Source organism: Orcinus orca, chromosome 2, assembly GCF_937001465.1.
Source record: "Orcinus orca chromosome 2, mOrcOrc1.1, whole genome shotgun sequence".
Taxonomy (NCBI): Eukaryota; Metazoa; Chordata; class Mammalia; order Artiodactyla; family Delphinidae; genus Orcinus; species Orcinus orca.
Window position 1 is genome coordinate 84,568,927 of NC_064560.1, and position 15,972 is coordinate 84,584,898.

The 15,972-nt window shown below is 54.3% G+C and overlaps 2 protein-coding genes across 12 annotated transcripts in view; both read left to right on the forward strand.

The window, feature by feature from the left end:
• The window catches only part of SIN3A (SIN3 transcription regulator family member A), a 64,069-nt gene extending 59,613 nt beyond the window's left edge, over positions 1-4,456 (forward strand). For all 4 annotated transcript variants that reach the window (XM_004276327.4, XM_033440101.2, XM_033440100.2 and 1 more), the window contains one exon: positions 1,833-4,456. In XM_004276327.4, the coding sequence (XP_004276375.1) occupies positions 1,833-2,063 (231 nt within the window). In that variant the 3' untranslated portion in view covers positions 2,064-4,456. The remainder of the gene's footprint in view (positions 1-1,832) is intronic.
• Positions 4,457-4,830: 374 nt separating this feature from the next.
• Positions 4,831-15,972, forward strand: part of MAN2C1 (mannosidase alpha class 2C member 1) — a 31,081-nt gene continuing 19,939 nt past the window's right edge. The window contains exons 1-25 of one of the 8 annotated variants that reach the window (XM_033440108.2): positions 4,831-5,380; positions 5,635-5,760; positions 6,200-6,323; positions 7,479-7,549; positions 8,632-8,809; positions 9,119-9,308; positions 10,461-10,567; positions 10,739-10,849; positions 11,044-11,136; positions 11,264-11,380; positions 11,606-11,701; positions 11,798-11,943; positions 12,293-12,416; positions 12,774-12,895; positions 13,003-13,088; positions 13,205-13,360; positions 13,557-13,667; positions 13,811-13,943; positions 14,203-14,307; positions 14,409-14,565; positions 14,657-14,800; positions 15,187-15,296; positions 15,412-15,491; positions 15,626-15,774; positions 15,861-15,970. In XM_033440108.2, the coding sequence (XP_033295999.1) occupies positions 5,280-5,380; positions 5,635-5,760; positions 6,200-6,323; positions 7,479-7,549; positions 8,632-8,809; positions 9,119-9,308; positions 10,461-10,567; positions 10,739-10,849; positions 11,044-11,136; positions 11,264-11,380; positions 11,606-11,701; positions 11,798-11,943; positions 12,293-12,416; positions 12,774-12,895; positions 13,003-13,088; positions 13,205-13,360; positions 13,557-13,667; positions 13,811-13,943; positions 14,203-14,307; positions 14,409-14,565; positions 14,657-14,800; positions 15,187-15,296; positions 15,412-15,491; positions 15,626-15,774; positions 15,861-15,970 (3,047 nt within the window). In that variant the 5' untranslated portion in view covers positions 4,831-5,279. Of the gene's footprint in view, positions 5,381-5,634; positions 5,761-6,199; positions 6,324-7,478; positions 7,550-8,011; positions 8,810-9,118; positions 9,309-10,460; positions 10,568-10,738; positions 10,850-11,043; positions 11,137-11,263; positions 11,381-11,605; positions 11,702-11,797; positions 11,944-12,292; positions 12,417-12,773; positions 12,896-13,002; positions 13,089-13,204; positions 13,361-13,556; positions 13,668-13,810; positions 13,944-14,202; positions 14,308-14,408; positions 14,566-14,656; positions 14,801-15,186; positions 15,297-15,411; positions 15,971-15,972 lie in introns of those variants that run through there. The other 7 variants (XM_049706754.1, XM_049706753.1, XM_033440106.2 and 4 more) reach the window with 7 other exon arrangements.

The following is a 15,972-nucleotide window of genomic DNA, read 5'->3' on the forward strand; positions in this document are numbered from 1 at the left end:
TTATTTCCAAATAACATCACATTCTGGGGGGTGGAAGCTAGGATTTCAACATATGAATTTGTGGGGACACAATTCAGTTGATAACAGCTGGTCGCACCTTCCAGTGAAGCTACTCCTAGCATTTACATTTCAGGTAGTATTGCTTGTGTGAATCCTGTCTGTTTTCACATGCTACCTGAATTGTGAAAGTCCTAGTGCAGTTATGTACCAAGGTATTGTGCCAGGCCCTGGGACTACAACCGTGAGGTAGAGCATATAAGGTAGTGTGATGATGTGCACTACCAAGGAGAGAAACTAGGTGAAGTGATCAAGGGTAACTGGCAGGCAGGGCCCTGCTTTTGTTGGGGAAGACCTCTCTAAAGAGGTGACGCTTGAGGCCTAAACAATGACAAGGATCCAACCTGGTGCAGAGTTGGGGGTTGGTACTTTTTAGGCAAAGGAAACAAGCAAGCACAAGGCTGGGAAGGAGGAAAGGACTTGGCATTTTCAAGAAAATGAAAACATCAATGTGGCTTGTGCCATAGGGAAAGTGGGGTGCATGAAGTTGGAAGGGTGGGCAGAGGCTACATTACTTATTCTCTTAGGCTGCGATTTGGATTTTGTTTGAGGTACATTGAGACATCGTTGACAAAGACATAGACTGATGAGAGCGAGTGAGGGCACCAAGTTGGAAGGGCAGAGACCACTTGAAAGACTGCTTTCATTCGTATGAGATGTGATGTCTACCCAGACTACCAGGGTTGTAGAGGAATTATAATTAGATTGGAGGGACTTCCCTGGTGGTCCAGGGGTTAAGATTCCACGCTTCCAATGCAAGAGGCGTGGGTTCAATCCCTGGTCGGGGAACTAGGATCCCATATGCTGCGTAGCACAGCCAAAAAAAAAAAAAAAGATTGGACATATAACTGTCAGGATGTGGTAATGTTTGGATGTAGGGAGGTTAAGAGAAAGGGGAACATTAAGGATGATGCCTGGTGGTTTTTGTTTTTTGGTTTTGTTTCTTTGGTCATTTTGCTTGAGTAAATGGGAAGTTTAGGGGTACATCTGTTAATAGGAAGGGGTTACCAGGTTTGGGAGGCAGATGAAAAGACTACAGAACATTCAAGTGGGAACCATAGGTTGGGCGATTTTTAATGTACTTCTCTCATGGTGCTGTGTGTTGTATGCCTGCATGTTTCTGATTCAAATGATTTGGGGAGCTGGGCAACACCTAATTTATCTTTGTATCCCCTTCTCTGCCTTGCTTGTGGGCACTAATAAATATTTACCAGATGTATAGGTAGGAACAAAAACCTCCACTGAAGATCTGCTATGCCCAGCACTGTGCTGGGCAGGGTTGGGGGTAATAGCGGGAAGGGAGAGTGGGTTTTAAGCCCTTTACCTTGTTTTACTTAGAAGTGGATTGCCACGCTGACAGAAATGACTAACGGCCTCAACTCAGTGTCTCACTCCGGGTATGTTAGAATCAGCTGGGTTGCTGGTTTAAAACTGCGGATTGATCAAGTTGTTCTCTCCCCACCCCCGCCCCCCTATGTGATAATGATGCAGGAGGCTAAAATCGAGAAGCACTGAGCTAGTTCTGCCCAGACCCTGTGTTGGTATTTCTTTGGGAGCTTTTTGAATTCCAACTCCTTAATGTGTTCTAGGTTCTTAATCTTCAATTCTTTTCTTTAAACAGACTCCTAATTTTTTTTTTTTTTTAACTTATCAGTGGTATCAGCACTGATAAGCCCACATCTTTCTTCTGGCACTTTAGGAGAAAATTGGGCTTTGTATTTGAAGGTTTTTAGTCCTAGTTCATGGGTTTTTTTCTTCTTCATTCTATTTTGCAGTCCCATGAGCGGGTAAGCAAGCGGCTACATCAGAGGTTCCAGGCCTGGGTAGATAAATGGACCAAGGAGCATGTGCCCCGTGAAATGGCAGCGGAGACCAGCAAGTGGCTCATGGGTGAGGGGCTGGAGGGCCTGGTGCCCTGCACCACCACCTGTGACACAGAGACCCTGCACTTTGTGAGCATTAACAAGTACCGTGTCAAATATGGCACAGTGTTCAAAGCCCCATAACTGCAGAGCCAGAGCAGATAACTTGAGGGGTGTGTGTGTGTTGGGGGGGGCACGTGTACTCGCACACACTGAAGAAACAAGGAAGATGCCTTTCAAGCCTCACTGGGCCTCTCTGGGACATGGCCACCTGATCTGTGTGTGGCTGGTGCAACCTGGCACCAAGTGGGCTACATATAAGGAACGTGGATACCTTACAAAGCTGGAGCTGGAACTTTTCCCAGGGGTTTTGGGCATTACCCTGCCCTGGAGGGGAAGAAATCCATGCAAGCACAGGGATATGCAGCTTGCTTGCACACACCAGCAGAGCTAAGACTGCAGCCTCCTGGGGCCTGACCTTCAGTGAGGGAACCGGATGCTGTTCACACCTTGATTGGATGGGCGAGCATTGACTGACAGACTGGGGAAGGACTCAATGCTTAGATGGATTGTAACTCTGATGGTCACTGCTCCTTTCCTCTTCCCCCCCAAAAGGAAAAAAAACTGTATTGGATTTTTTTTTCCTGGTCACTTGAGCACATCTAGATCACCCATTAAGATTTTCTCTGGGACCTGCAGTTTGGCTTTGGGATTGATCATCTTGTGGATTTGATTCCTGACGAATCCCTTGCTGCCCACCCGTTATTCTCTCCTCTGGTTCTCAACCTCAACAAGTTCAAATCAGTCGTCCTTTTTAGCTCCCGTGGAACTGTTTTGTACCTGCTTCTTTACTAGTCTACCCTAGTGCCATCCACCAGCTTTACTCACTCACACACACACACACACACACACAAACACACACACAGTTTTAACTTGGTTTTTCTTTTTTTTTTGTAAATAATGTACATACTGTCAATTTTTTATTAAAAGAAATATGCTTTGATGTGCTAGCATAACTGCTCTAGCTTCTTGTGTACCATAGTTCTATGTGGCTTCAGATTTAGTACCTATGAACAGATGTACAAGACATTTATTACACTTTTTACCAAAGGGAGTTACCGTTGTAGTACTTTTGTGTAAAACTTGTCTTCCCCTTGCCCCAACTTTTTTTTTTTTTTTTTTTTTTGTAAATAAATAAAGCTTGGTTCTTACTTAAGGAATAAACTCTCAACCCAAGTCCCTTGTCCTCACCAGAGAACTACTGTGAAGCAGGGATTTTGGCTTCAGTTCCTTATCTACGGTACAAACAGGATTTTGCTTTAAATAGTTGGCAGTCAGTTGTATGTGTTCCAAATCAAAATATCTTAAATTTTTTAAATAGAATTATTCATTCTTTTAGTACGTGTTTTCCCCCCTTATTTCAGCTGTTTGGAAATATTTTATATTTGGGTAAGTTGTGCAGCTATGTAGTTTGTACTTTTCTGTATTTTTTCTTATCCTTATTGGAAATGGGAGTGAACAGCTTAAATACCAAACCAGTGTTTGAAAGAAGTGTGTACAGAGTGTGTGGTATAAATGGGGCTGGGAGGGAGATTCAATACATTTCGTTAGCAACTGCAAATGGAATATATACATATATATTTTTTTAAATTACATAAATTTAAACTGGCAGATATTTAAACTTGACTGATTAGGATTTTTATATGTGGTCAGCCTGGACTTTCTGAACAAAGACCAACTGAGCCCCTCCCAGTACTCTGGTGAATTTTTCTCCAGCAACCATTACCCTAGTCATAGCTGTAAAGTAACCAGCAGTGATTTGTGTGGTTTTGTTTGCTTTCTAATTAAAAATTCCCAACATCACCACCACAAAACCACAAATTTTTTGGCTCTGGACTTTCATAACACATGGTAGACTTTTCCGATTTTAGAGTTTTTTGTTGGGTGTGGTGGGGAGCAGTGGAGGGATGGGACAACTACAGGAGACTCAGAGCCCAAAAGTGTAGGGTGGCAAAAGAGCCTTGTGGGAGGAGATTCTCTGGTGAAGCTGGGGCCAATGCCTGACTTGGGAGATGGAGTGATACTGACTGGGGGGGAAGATCTTCAGGTTTTCCCAGCAATAACTCACCTCTGCTTGCTTAAGACCATGTTGAATTGGAATTACGGCCGGGGTGGGTTGGGGGGGGAACTGATGGGACCTGACCAGGGGCAGCCCCAGCTGTTGCTGTCTCTGCATAGGGTTACGCCCAGAGCAGCTGCTTGCAGGTCAGGATAGGGTTTCAGGGCCAATAGAGGAGAAAACCCCATCCTACCAGTGCAACCAAAAGAAGGGGGAGCTTCACTGACAGCCAGGGTTTCACAAACAGCATTTATATCCCTCCTGCCATCTGAGCTCCAAGCTCAACTCAGCCTGTCTTATAGCAGGAAGTTATATTTTAAATCTCGTTCGGTATTCTGTACTTAATCACCTTTCCCTATGATTTGCATTTGAAATGTTGTAAACTTGGTCAGTATTTCTATTAAAATATCAGGGCTCATGTTGTGTATATACTTTTCTTCCTAATGATTTTATAGACAAGGACTTCATAGCATTCCCAGGAGGGGGGGAACAAGCTGCCAACAGATTACCAGAGAAACGTGAGGATGAAATTGGAGGTGTTTCTGGCATTATGGCTTCTCTGAACTCTTCAGTCCCGTGTAGGGAAATACATTATTCTGTTAGGATCATGAATTCTATGTCTGTGATCTGCAATCTCAAATCAAAATCTTCGGAGTTTCTGGCGATGGGCAGCACTTAGTCATATACATAAAATAAAACATGTAGTAGAGGAAGCTGAGGTTACTGGGGTGCAAAGCTCTATTTAACGCATGTCTGCCGATTGGCTTTAAAGCACCGGTCCTGGCGCCCCGGCTCTTGCCACGTTAAGCGGACACGGGTGTTCGAGATAGCCAGAGGGCGGGCTGGGACCAGAGGGCAAGGAGGTTCCCGCTTGCAGCTTCTGAGACTAGGTGACCTGCGTCGGCAGCAACCCAGGCTCCCACCCGTCGTGCCTAACGGCTTGTGTCTGTCCCAGGCCTTTTGCAGAATCAAAGCGTCAAGCTTCCTATTTTATTTAGGGATTTGCCCTAAACGGCCACCAGCTCGGACGAGATAAGAGGAGAGCATCGGAAGTGCGGCTTTTAGCTTTCAGCTCCCTGCTCAAAGTTCAGAGCAGCGAGACTTCACAGAGCCGCTGGTGTTCCAAGAAAAGCTGTCCGGGCCTGGAAGGCGCCCTTCGGACGCCGGAACCTTTGGTTCCAGGCCGTGGACCGCGCCGGCAGGGTTTGGGGCCTTCCGGGGAGAGGAGAGAGCGCGCGGCGATGGCGGCGGCGCCGGCCCTGAAGCACTGGCGCACTACGCTGGAGCGGGTGGAGAAATTCGTGTCGCCGCTCTACTTTACCGACTGTAATCTCCGCGGCAGGTGTGGCCACCTCGTCCATGGCGCCGGCCGGCCGCATCCACGCGTCTCTAGCCTTCCCGTCCGGGGGGAAACCCAAGCTTCGGCCACCTGGGCCGAGGGACAAAGTGCCCGCCGCGGAAAGGGCTGGGGCCCAGGAGGAGGGATGGGGGGAGACTGAGCTGTGAGGCAGCCCTCCCGGCGGTGGATCGAGGGAATGCGAGTCCCCACCCGCCGGCTGGCCCAGTGGCGCGTGCCCACCTGCCCCTCCCGCCCAGGCTCTTCGGAGACAGCTGCCCAGTGGCCGAGCTCTCCAGCTTCTTGACGCCCGAAAGGCTTCCCTACCAGGAGGCAGTCCAGCAGGATTTCCGCCCCGCGCAGGTCGGCGACAGCTTCGGACCCACGTGGGTAACGCTCCAGAGGGAGGGCGGGGCCGACAGGGCCCCGCTCCCGGCTTACTCGCCTCCCCTAAGGGCCACACCTCCATTGTCGGCCCTGTGCCCTAGACCGTCACTTGGGGCAGAGCAGCACCCTCTGCTGGGAGCAGATCCCTGATCCCTCAAGACTTAATGGGAGAATTTTCATTTCCCCCCCTTCTCCCAGTCCCTGGACATCCCTTAGGCAGGACACTCTAGGACAAATCACAGACCCCTGATTCTCTGCCTCTTTCCCTCACCTTGCTGTACACCCCGTTGCTCCTTGCTTGTGGATCAAAGCTGAATACCTTGTGATGCTGCAGATACTTGGTGAAAGTCTCAAGCCCCTGCTGACCCTTAGTCCAAGGAAGTATGTCGAAAGGAAAGGGCTTTGACCCCTAGGCCCATCTTAGTGGTTCTGTTGCAGATGGTGGACCTGTTGGTTCCGGGTGGAGCTGACCATCCCAGAGGCATGGGTGGGTCAGGAAGTTCACCTTCGCTGGGAAAGTGATGGAGAAGGCCTGGTGTGGCGTGATGGGGAACCTGTCCAGGTGAGGAGCCCTGCCCTAGGTCAGGTATGGCCACATTTCAGCCCTGGTCTCTGGAGAAGCCACAGCTGAGTGGCTATGCCTGCAGGGTGGTATCAGGATTTCAGGACTGGACAGGTTGTTGCTTGGGCCCCGGTGTAATTGTTCCTTCTCATGTTTGAGAGGATCGCTGAGGGTCTCAACATAATTAATACTAAACCAACCCTGCCACTGACTGGTCACTCTCCCATTCTGGGATGAAAATAGTTATTAATCAAGTACAATAATAGGTACAGCAGATCCATTTATTAACCCTTTACTAGGTGCCAGACTAGTGACTTTGCAGACTATATCACTTTCTATTTTTAGTTTTAAATAAACTGGTTTTTATTATATGGAACATATGCTTATGGCAGTCGGGGAGGGAGACTTCGAAACAGTTCTGGATAATATAAAGTTTAAAAAGTCCTCTTCACCTGAAATAATGGATATCTCCCTGCTACCTCACCCACAGTTCCCCAGATATAACCACTATTAAGTACCTTGTTTATGCATCCAACCTTAACAGGTTTAACCTTTAAAATCCTATGTGGTAGGTCTTTATGGCCATTTACAGACTAAGAAACAGATATATAGATGTTAACACACTTGTTCAGGTTCACACAGCTTCCATTTCAGTTTGACTAACCCTCAGTCTCAGGTCAGGACTGTTGTTCTTCCTGTACAGAAAGATGGCAGACCCCTCCCTCCCTCCCTTCACTGGCTCAGCAGGATGTCTCCTGAGTGCCCTCTCTGGCAGGTCCCTGTGCTAAGCACTGGGGATATAGTGGGGAATGAGGTAAACCTGTCCCTGACTTCAGAGAGTTTCCCTTCAGATGCTTATTCAGGGGTACAGAGGCCACCAGAAGCCACCAAGGACCTGATACCTCCCCAAGACTCCACAAGACCAGTGGCTTTTCTGCTGGCAGATAGGTGCCATTTGGTGGTCATGGCACTGACTGCCATGGGGGTTGGGGCACCTGCTACCAGAGGTCCCTGATTTGTCAATCTTGGCCTTGTCTGGGAGAGAGGAGCCAGTGCTAGGGACCCGGTAGAGGGGCCTGGCCTCCGTCAGCTTATACTTCATCTGAGCTGTTCACAAGCCTCAGGTCCTGTCTCTTTCACTGCACTCCCCACCAGGGTTTGACCAAAGAGGGGGAGAAGACCAGCTATGTCCTGACTGAAAAGCTGGGGGAAGAAGACCCCCGGAGGTGAGTGAGTCCCTGTGCTGTGGTTGACCAGTGCTGTAGGGGAGGGAGCATCAGTGGGCAAGGAGGAGCTGAGGCCCAGAGCCATCTGAGAAACACACCCACTTTCAATACAACCATCTTCAACTCTCATAGTTTATTTTTGAAAAGCAGGATTTCTCTGGCTATAAAGATAGTGTTTTCGTTCTTGGGTTAAATACAGAAAAGCACAAAGAAGTAAATAACTCCCATTATCCCATCACTTAGTGATGTCCATTATTAACATCTCAGCATTCTTCTCGGGAATTCTTTCAAATGTAGTTTTTACTAGTTGAGGTTGTTATTTCTTTGATATTTTGAATCCTGATTTTTAAAAAATCCATATTATGACATGCATTTTATGACACTATCAAAAACTCTTCTTAGGTATTATATTTATTGAACATTGTGTATCTGATGTTTCCAGGCACTGGGACTGATGGTGAATGATGTGATTCTTGACAGCAAGGGCGACTCACATATACTTAATAATTGCAAAACTGATGAGGGCTTTGAAAGAAAAAACTTTCAACATAAGAAATTTGTTCTAGACTAGGGAGAGGGATAAGAGGAGAGTCATGGAAGGCTTCCCGAAGGAAGTCATGTTTGCACTCTGAAGACTGAGTAGAACAGCACCACAGCCCACCATGCTCTCCAAACAGTGGCCTGCCCATATTGGCTGATGGATCTTTGTTCTGAAAGACTGGACCTGGGAGATCCAAACATGTTTTTAATGTGCAAAGAGGGTTCTGAGACCAAGGCAGTGCATTGTAAAGACAGCTTTGGAAATAAAAGTCTAAACAACAGTATAATTCACATGGTTCCAAACTTGGCTACTTATTCACCCCAACCAAGGCAGAACACTCATCAGCAGAATTTGGTGTAGTCTGTTGTTTCTACCATGACCCTCTCTCACACGCACCTGACATAACTGTGAGATCCTCTGGGTGGTAGATCCTGGGGGTGAATAGGGAGGGGTCTGCTGGATGCCTCTTTGGTCCTCCCTCCCCAAGCCCCAGAGTCCTCTGCCAGTCCCTTGGCCTGAGGCTGCCTCCCCGCATTTGTAGCCTGACCCTCTATGTGGAAGTAGCCTGCAATGGGCTCCTGGGGGCCGGGAAGGGAACCATGATCGCAGCCCCTGACCCAGAGAAGATGTTCCAGGTGAGCCGGGCTGAGCTGGCCGTGTTCCACCGGGATGTCCACAAGCTCCTGGTGGATCTGGAGCTGCTGCTGGGGATGGCCAAGGTACTCGACACCCCCGCGCCACCTGCTCACACTCTAGAGCCCTGTTCCAGGCAGGCTGTTTCTTGGGTCAGATAGTTGGAGCTCTGGGAATCCAGAATAGGGAGGGTGTTTCATGCCTGCCTGAGTGTTGAGAGGATTTCCCTGTGTAAAGGGGAGGAAGGAGACAGTGCTGAGCAGGGGGGCCAGCAGGAGCACAGGGTTGGAGGTAGGGAGGAGCTCTGCTGAGAACCCGTGGGAGATCAGCTGGGGTCTAATTTTGGAGACTCTGCTTGCTTGAGATGGGGATTAAGGGACAGAACCCTGCTGCAGGGCCTCGGGGAGGACAACCAGCGCAGCTACCAGGCCCTGTACACAGCCAACCAGATGGTGAACATATGTGACCCCGCCCAGCCGGAGACCTTCCCAGTGGCCCAGGCCCTGGCCTCCAAGTTCTTTGGCCAACGTGGGGGTGAAAGCCAGCATACCATCCATGCCCTGGGGCACTGCCACATTGATACAGGTAGGGCAGCAGTTGTCTGGGCTGGTTCGGGGAGGCAGGAGTGGCCTCGAAGACCTGGCTGTGCCCTGGAAGCACTGTGTGATCCACATCGAGTTCTTGCCCCTCTTGGACCCCAGTTTTCCCTGGGGAAAGGGGAATGGGCTGTGGGCTCTGCTAGATGTGGCTTCGTTTATTCTTTCAACAAAATCTGATGCCCCGTGTGGCCCCATGCTAGATATTGGGAGGCTAGGACTATAGAGACTGGTGATCACAAAATAGGCAGACACAGTTGCTGCCAGGATGGAGGGAAGGATCGGGGGCTGGGGAGCCCAGAAGAGGCATTTAACCCAGCTGGGTCTGGGGGATTCAAGAAAGGTTTCTCAGAGGAGATGACCTTTGAACAGAGTGAGGATGAGTAAGAATTTGACAAGTGCCCAAGTCCTCAGATAGGAGTGATGTGGAGTAGTTGAGATGGGGACTCAAGCCCAGGGGGAGGTTTCCTGGGGAGGATCAGGAGGTCAGTTTTGAACCTGGTTAAGTCTGCAGTGTCTGTGAGGCTTATGGGAAATTACGTTTTTAAAAAACTCCCCAAAGTATTGATTCTGATGCAGCTAAAGTTTCTGAACCACAGAACAAGGGCTTTCTCTGCTGTGCCAAAGCATGGGAGGTAGAGTTCTGGGCTGGTAAAGAAGGAACTGAGGCCTAGAGGTTGCAAGAGGCTGTAGTGCCTCACGCGGGACAGCTGGCCCAGGCAGGTCCATCTCAGGAAGCTGTGCCCTCTGTTCCAGGCTGTCCTTCAATGTGCGTGCAGGGGAAGGGCCAACCCCCACTGCCTCTTACAGGATCCTCTCAGGGGTGTCTGAACCTCAGAGTAAGGCTATTCCAGGGACTGGGGCCTCCATTTCCTGATGTAAAATTGATCCGATAGGCCCAGCCAACCTCCTTTCCCCAGTCCCTACTCCTACCTTGCAAGAGTGATGTAAAGTGACAGCTCAGGAGAGATGCCACAGGACTTTGCAGGGAAAGGGCCTGGGATGGACGGAAGGCTAGGATGACCCTCTGGAGGCCCAGGCTGGGCGTGGTTGGATGCTGGGGGGCAGGGGTGCGGCTGGAGATCTGTGAGGAGCTGGGGACCTTGCTGCTCTCTTATCCTCCACCCTCCTCCCCGTCTAGCCTGGCTCTGGCCCTTCAAGGAGACCGTGCGGAAATGTGCCCGGAGCTGGGTGACAGTCGTTCAGCTCATGGAGCGGAATCCTGAGTTCATCTTTGCCTGCTCCCAGGTCAGAGGGACGGCTGTGCGGTGGTACCTGGAGCCCAGTGGGTGCTAGTGTGAGGTTCCGAGGGCTTCTGGGGCCTGAAGCCACCCTCAGCCACCCACTGGGCCCCAGGTGCTCAGCCCTGGGTGGGATTCTTGTCCCCCTGGCCCAGCTCCTGCCTCGTCTGCCCCACAGGCACAGCAGCTCGCGTGGGTGAAGAGCCACTACCCTGGCCTGCATGCCCGGCTCCAGGAGTTCGCCTGCCGTGGGCAATTTGTGCCCGTCGGGGGCACCTGGGTGGAGATGGTAAGTGCAGTCCACAGCCCTGGCCCCAGAAACCTCCCCTCTGGCAGACAGACAGGTGGGCCTGTGAGGAGATGGACACTCCCGGGGCACTGACTATAACCCAGTGTCAGAGCCCTGGCTGCTCCCGTCCGGGTGGTTGGCCTGAGCTCCACCTGGTGCTGACCCCGGCTGCCTCCCTGTTCCCTCACTGCCAGGATGGGAACCTTCCCAGTGGAGAGGCCATGGTGAGGCAGTTCCTGCAGGGACAGAGCTTCTTCCTGCAGGAGTTTGGGAAGATGTGCTCTGAGGTAGGCTGGGAGCCGGCTGCGCCTGCAGGCGCGTGGGGCTGGAGCTTGCCCTTGAGTGATGAGGGGCAGAGGCTGTGGCCGTGCTGCCGAGCCGTGGTTCCCGTGCCCAGAGGCCCTTTCCCTGCAGTTCTGGCTGCCAGACACGTTCGGCTACTCAGCGCAGCTCCCACAGATCATGCGCAGCTGTGGCATCAGGCACTTCCTCACCCAAAAACTGAGCTGGAACCTGGTGAACAACTTCCCGGTGAGCAGGCCCCAGGGAACCAGGCTCAGAGTGGGCCTGGGTCCCACCTAGCCCATACATCTCCGTCCAGGCTTATTGAGGGGCCCTGGACAAGCCACCCAACCCCGACCCAGAGAAGGCATGCCTCCCCCAGGGTCACACAACAGGAGGGGCAGGTCTAGGAGGCCCGGCTCTGCCTCAGCCCTGACTCTGCCCTCTCTCTTCTACCTGTTTCCCTGCCTGCAGCACCATACCTTTTTCTGGGAGGGGCTGGATGGCTCCCGGGTGCTGGCCCACTTCCCGCCTGGTGACTCATATGGGATGCAGGGCAGTGTGGAGGAGGTGAGAGGGCACCTAGTGGCCAAGGTCGGGGATGGGAGGCAGGCTGGAGAGGGCTGGGTGTCCTGTTCTAAGCTGACCCTGAGCCCACCTGTGCAGGTGCTGAAGACTGTGGCCAAAAACCGGGACAAGGGGCGTACCAACCACAGTGCCTTCCTCTTTGGCTTTGGGGATGGGGGTGGTGGCCCCACCCAGACCATGGTGGACCGCTTGAAGCGGCTGTGCAATACAGATGGGCTGCCCAGGTCAGGCCTGGCTCACTCAGCCCTACCCTCCACCCTTGCCCTTAGTCCCTTCTGCTCAAATATTGCGCCCGACACCTCCCCTAAACCTTGTCCCCCTCCAATCCCAGACCATGGGCTCCTCCCAACTTCTACCCTGGTGGTAGGGTGGGGGGAAAGCTAAAGGTGGGACGGGGCTTAAACCTACCAGAGAGAAAACTCGCCTGGGGTGTCCAGAACTGGCTTTGTGTGGACAGGGAGCTTTCTGGGCGTGGCTCCTTTCTGTCGGGACTGGGTCTCTTGTCACCCTTGCATGGAAGAAGGGTGAATCACACGGCCAAGCTGGGAGACCCAGGCTTGCAGTCTCCCTCAGGGTGCAGTTCTCTTCTCCGGAGCGACTCTTCTCGGCGCTGGAGGGCCACTCGGAGCAGCTGTGCACGTGGGTCGGAGAGCTCTTCCTGGAGCTACATAATGGCACCTACACCACCCATGCCCAGGTCAGGAGCTGGTTGCTGAGCCAAATGGGGAGGGCGTGCCCTTGAGGCCCAGAGGGTCAGAGGAGGAAGCAGGGGACAGAGCCCAGCCCAGACCTGGGGGAAGAGGCTTGTGTTCCACGGAGGAGCCGAGAGGAGAGAAGTGCAAGAGCCGGGTGGTCAGGAGCCTGGAGGAGGCAGGACTGAGCATCCCTGAGGGAGGAAGGGCTTGGGCTGAGGGGAGAGGAGGGAGGCATCTGGGGTAGATAACTCACAAGAGGCCTGGGAAGCCACCAGGGGTTCTGAGCAAGGGAAGGCTTTGGAAGGTGTCCTGGGATGCTTGAACAGACTCTAGACTGATTCTCCCCACCCTGGGCTCAGATCAAGAAGGGGAACCGGGAGTGTGAGCGGATCCTGCATGACGTGGAGCTGCTCAGCAGCCTGGCCCTGGCCCGCAGTGCCCAGTTCCTCTACCCGGCCGCCCAGCTGCAGGACCTCTGGAGGTCAGTCTGTCTTCTGCCCCCCTGCCACCCACTAACCTCACCCCAGACACCTCTGCGGCTGCCCCTCCCTCCCAGCCTTCCGCAGCCCTGCCCTTGGCCTCCCGCAGGCTCCTGCTTCTGAACCAGTTCCACGATGTGGTGACTGGAAGCTGCATCCAGCTGGTGGCAGAGGAAGCCATGTGCCACTACGAAGGTGAGGCTGACAACATTTCCGCTGCTCTCCAGCACCCAGGGCAGAGTGTCTCCTGTGGGACATTCAGGGGTCACCCAGACCCACTGCCCACCCACGACCAGCCAGTCTCTCCCCAGACATCCGTTCCCGTGGCAACACACTGCTCAGCGCTGCAGCCGCAGCCCTTTGTGCTGGGGAGCCAGGTCCTGAGGGCCTCCTCATTGTCAACACACTGCCCTGGAAGCGCACCGAAGTGCTGGCCCTGCCCAGGCCTGGTGGGGCCCACTGCCTAGGTATGAGCTGGGGAGAAGGGTGGCTACTGTAGCAGGAGGAATCAAGGCCAAATCGAGAGTTGGGGACATTCCGCTGGAGATCTCTGCCCCGGGTTGCCCCAGGCTAGAGAGTACTAGTAATGCTCACCCCCTCCAGCCCCCCACCCCGCCCCAAGTATGGTTCCTGGAAGGTGAAGGAGGCTGCGCTGATGCCCAGGCCTCATCCCCAGCTCTGGTGACAGTGCCCAGCATGGGCTATGCTCCCGCTCCCACCCCCACCTCGCTGCAGCCCCTGCTGCCCCAGCAGCCTGTGTTTGTAGTGCAGGAGGTGAGTGCTGGCACATCGCGGTGGGCGGGGGCTGGCTGTCCTGGGCTGTCCCTGACAACGTGGGGGTTCTGAGCTCCCCAACCTGGAGCAGGTGGCAAGGCAGGGCTGGGGCTGGGGTTGGGCGGGCTGTTGGTGGCGGGAAGCCTCTGCGGACTTAGCCTCAAGGCCCCCTCCCACCAAGACTGACGGTTCTGTGACTCTGGACAACGGCATCATCCGGGTGAGGCTGGACCCAACTGGCCGCCTGACGTCTCTGGTGCTGGTGGCCTCCGGCAGGTGCTAACCCCTCACTGCCCTCTCCCAGTGCCTGGCAGGGGACCCCAGACCTCTCATTCCCTCTGTCCCATGGCCACAGCTGACCACAGTAGCCCACAGGTGGCTCAGGACTGGGACCCACACATGGAATGGGGCCGGCTGGGTTAGGAGTCTCCTGTCCCCCGGGCCTACTCACCCTACCTCCCACCCCACCCACCTCACTCAGCTGGAGAGACTGTGGTCATACAGTTGTAAAGCGCCAGTCTCCATGTCCTTCCAGGGAGGCCATTGCTGAGGGCGCCGTGGGGAACCAGTTTGTGCTGTTCGATGATGTCCCCCTGTACTGGGACGCGTGGGACGTCATGGACTACCACCTAGAAACACGGTGCGGGGTGGGCAGGACTTGGGGGCGGCGTGGGATAGGAGAGTATTGGGCCCCCTCCACCAGGCCGTCCTGGCTCAGCGCCTCCCTCCCCTGTTCCCCAGGAAGCCAGTGCTGGGCCAGGCAGGGACCTTGGCTGTGGGCACTCAGGGTGGCGTGCGGGGCAGCGCCTGGTTTCTGCTGCAGATCAGCCCCAATAGTCGGCTAAGCCAAGAGGTGGTGCTGGACGTCGGCTGCCCCTATGTCCGCTTCCACACAGAGGTAGCAGGGGGCAGGGCGGTGGGCATCTTCCCTGGGTGTGGCCGGTGAGGAGGGGTCCCTCCCCTTGCACCCCTACCTCCACCCCCGACAGGTGCACTGGCACGAGGCCCACAAGTTCCTGAAGGTGGAGTTCCCTGCCCGTGTGCGGAGCCCCCAGGCCACCTTTGAGGTCCAGTTCGGACATCTGCAGCGGCCCACCCACTACAACACCTCTTGGGACTGGGCCCGATTTGAGGTCTGACGTGGGGTGGGGTGGGGCGGGGGGTGGTGGAGGGTTTGGATCCTCCCTGGCTGGGGAGAGACTCGTTGTGTGGTATGGGGTGAGGAGGAGGAAGTGATGATCAGTATTTGCTGGTTCCTGACACGTATGCCAGGCATGGTGCTAAATGCTTTCTGTTTAGTCTGATATTCATGCCCATTTGGTGGGGTAAGTACCCTTATCCCCCTTTCCCAGATGAGGAGCCGGGGCTTAGACAGGTTGTGTGGTGTGCGCAGGGCCTCCTGTAGTGAGAGCTGGCATTCAATCGTGTGGTCCCAGAGCTTCCCTCAGTCTACTGACAGGAGCTCTGGAGCACGAGGAGGCGGCGGGGCCGCCAAGTGGGTCTCCGATCTACCCTCCAGGTGTGGGCCCACCGCTGGATCGATCTGTCAGAGCACGGCTTTGGGCTGGCTCTGCTCAATGACTGCAAGTATGGCGCGTCAGTGCGAGGCAGCGTCCTCAGCCTCTCCCTGTGAGTGGGGTGCCTCCCAGGGACGGGTATGGGAGCACGGTCTTCCCAGGACAGAACTTCGGCGGCTCCAGCCTGGCCCTTACCACCCTGGCCCTTACCACCCTCCCCACCCCAGCTTGCGGGCGCCCAAGTCCCCTGACGCCACGGTTGACATGGGGCACCACGAGTTCACCTACGCGCTGATGCCGCATGAGGGTGAGTGCTGCGGCCCCGATACCTCTCTGCCCCTCTCAGCCTCGGTTGCACCAACGGTAAGTGGGGAGCACTCCAGCAGTCCCACGCCCCTACCCTCATTTTCCACCACGCGTCCCTTTCCGGTCTGCGCCCAGGGTCCTTCCAAGACGCTGGCGTTATTCCCGCTGCCTACAGCCTCAACTTCCCCCTGTTGGCGCTGCCCGCCCCAGGCCCGGCACCCGCCGCCGCCTGGAGCGCCTTTTCAGTGTCCTCGCCCGCAGTCGTGTTGGAGACTGTCAAGCAGGCAAGGGCCGGTGGGGTGCGGGGAGCGGGCCGGGGTCCCGAGCTGGGCCCACCCTCGGCCCCGCCCACCACCACCTCCCTCCGTAGGCGGAGACCAGCCTCCAGGGCCGCAAGCTGGTCCTGAGGCTGTACGAGGCCCACGGCAGCCACGTGGACTGCTGGCTGCACATGTCGCTGCCGGTTCAGGAGGCCGTCCTGT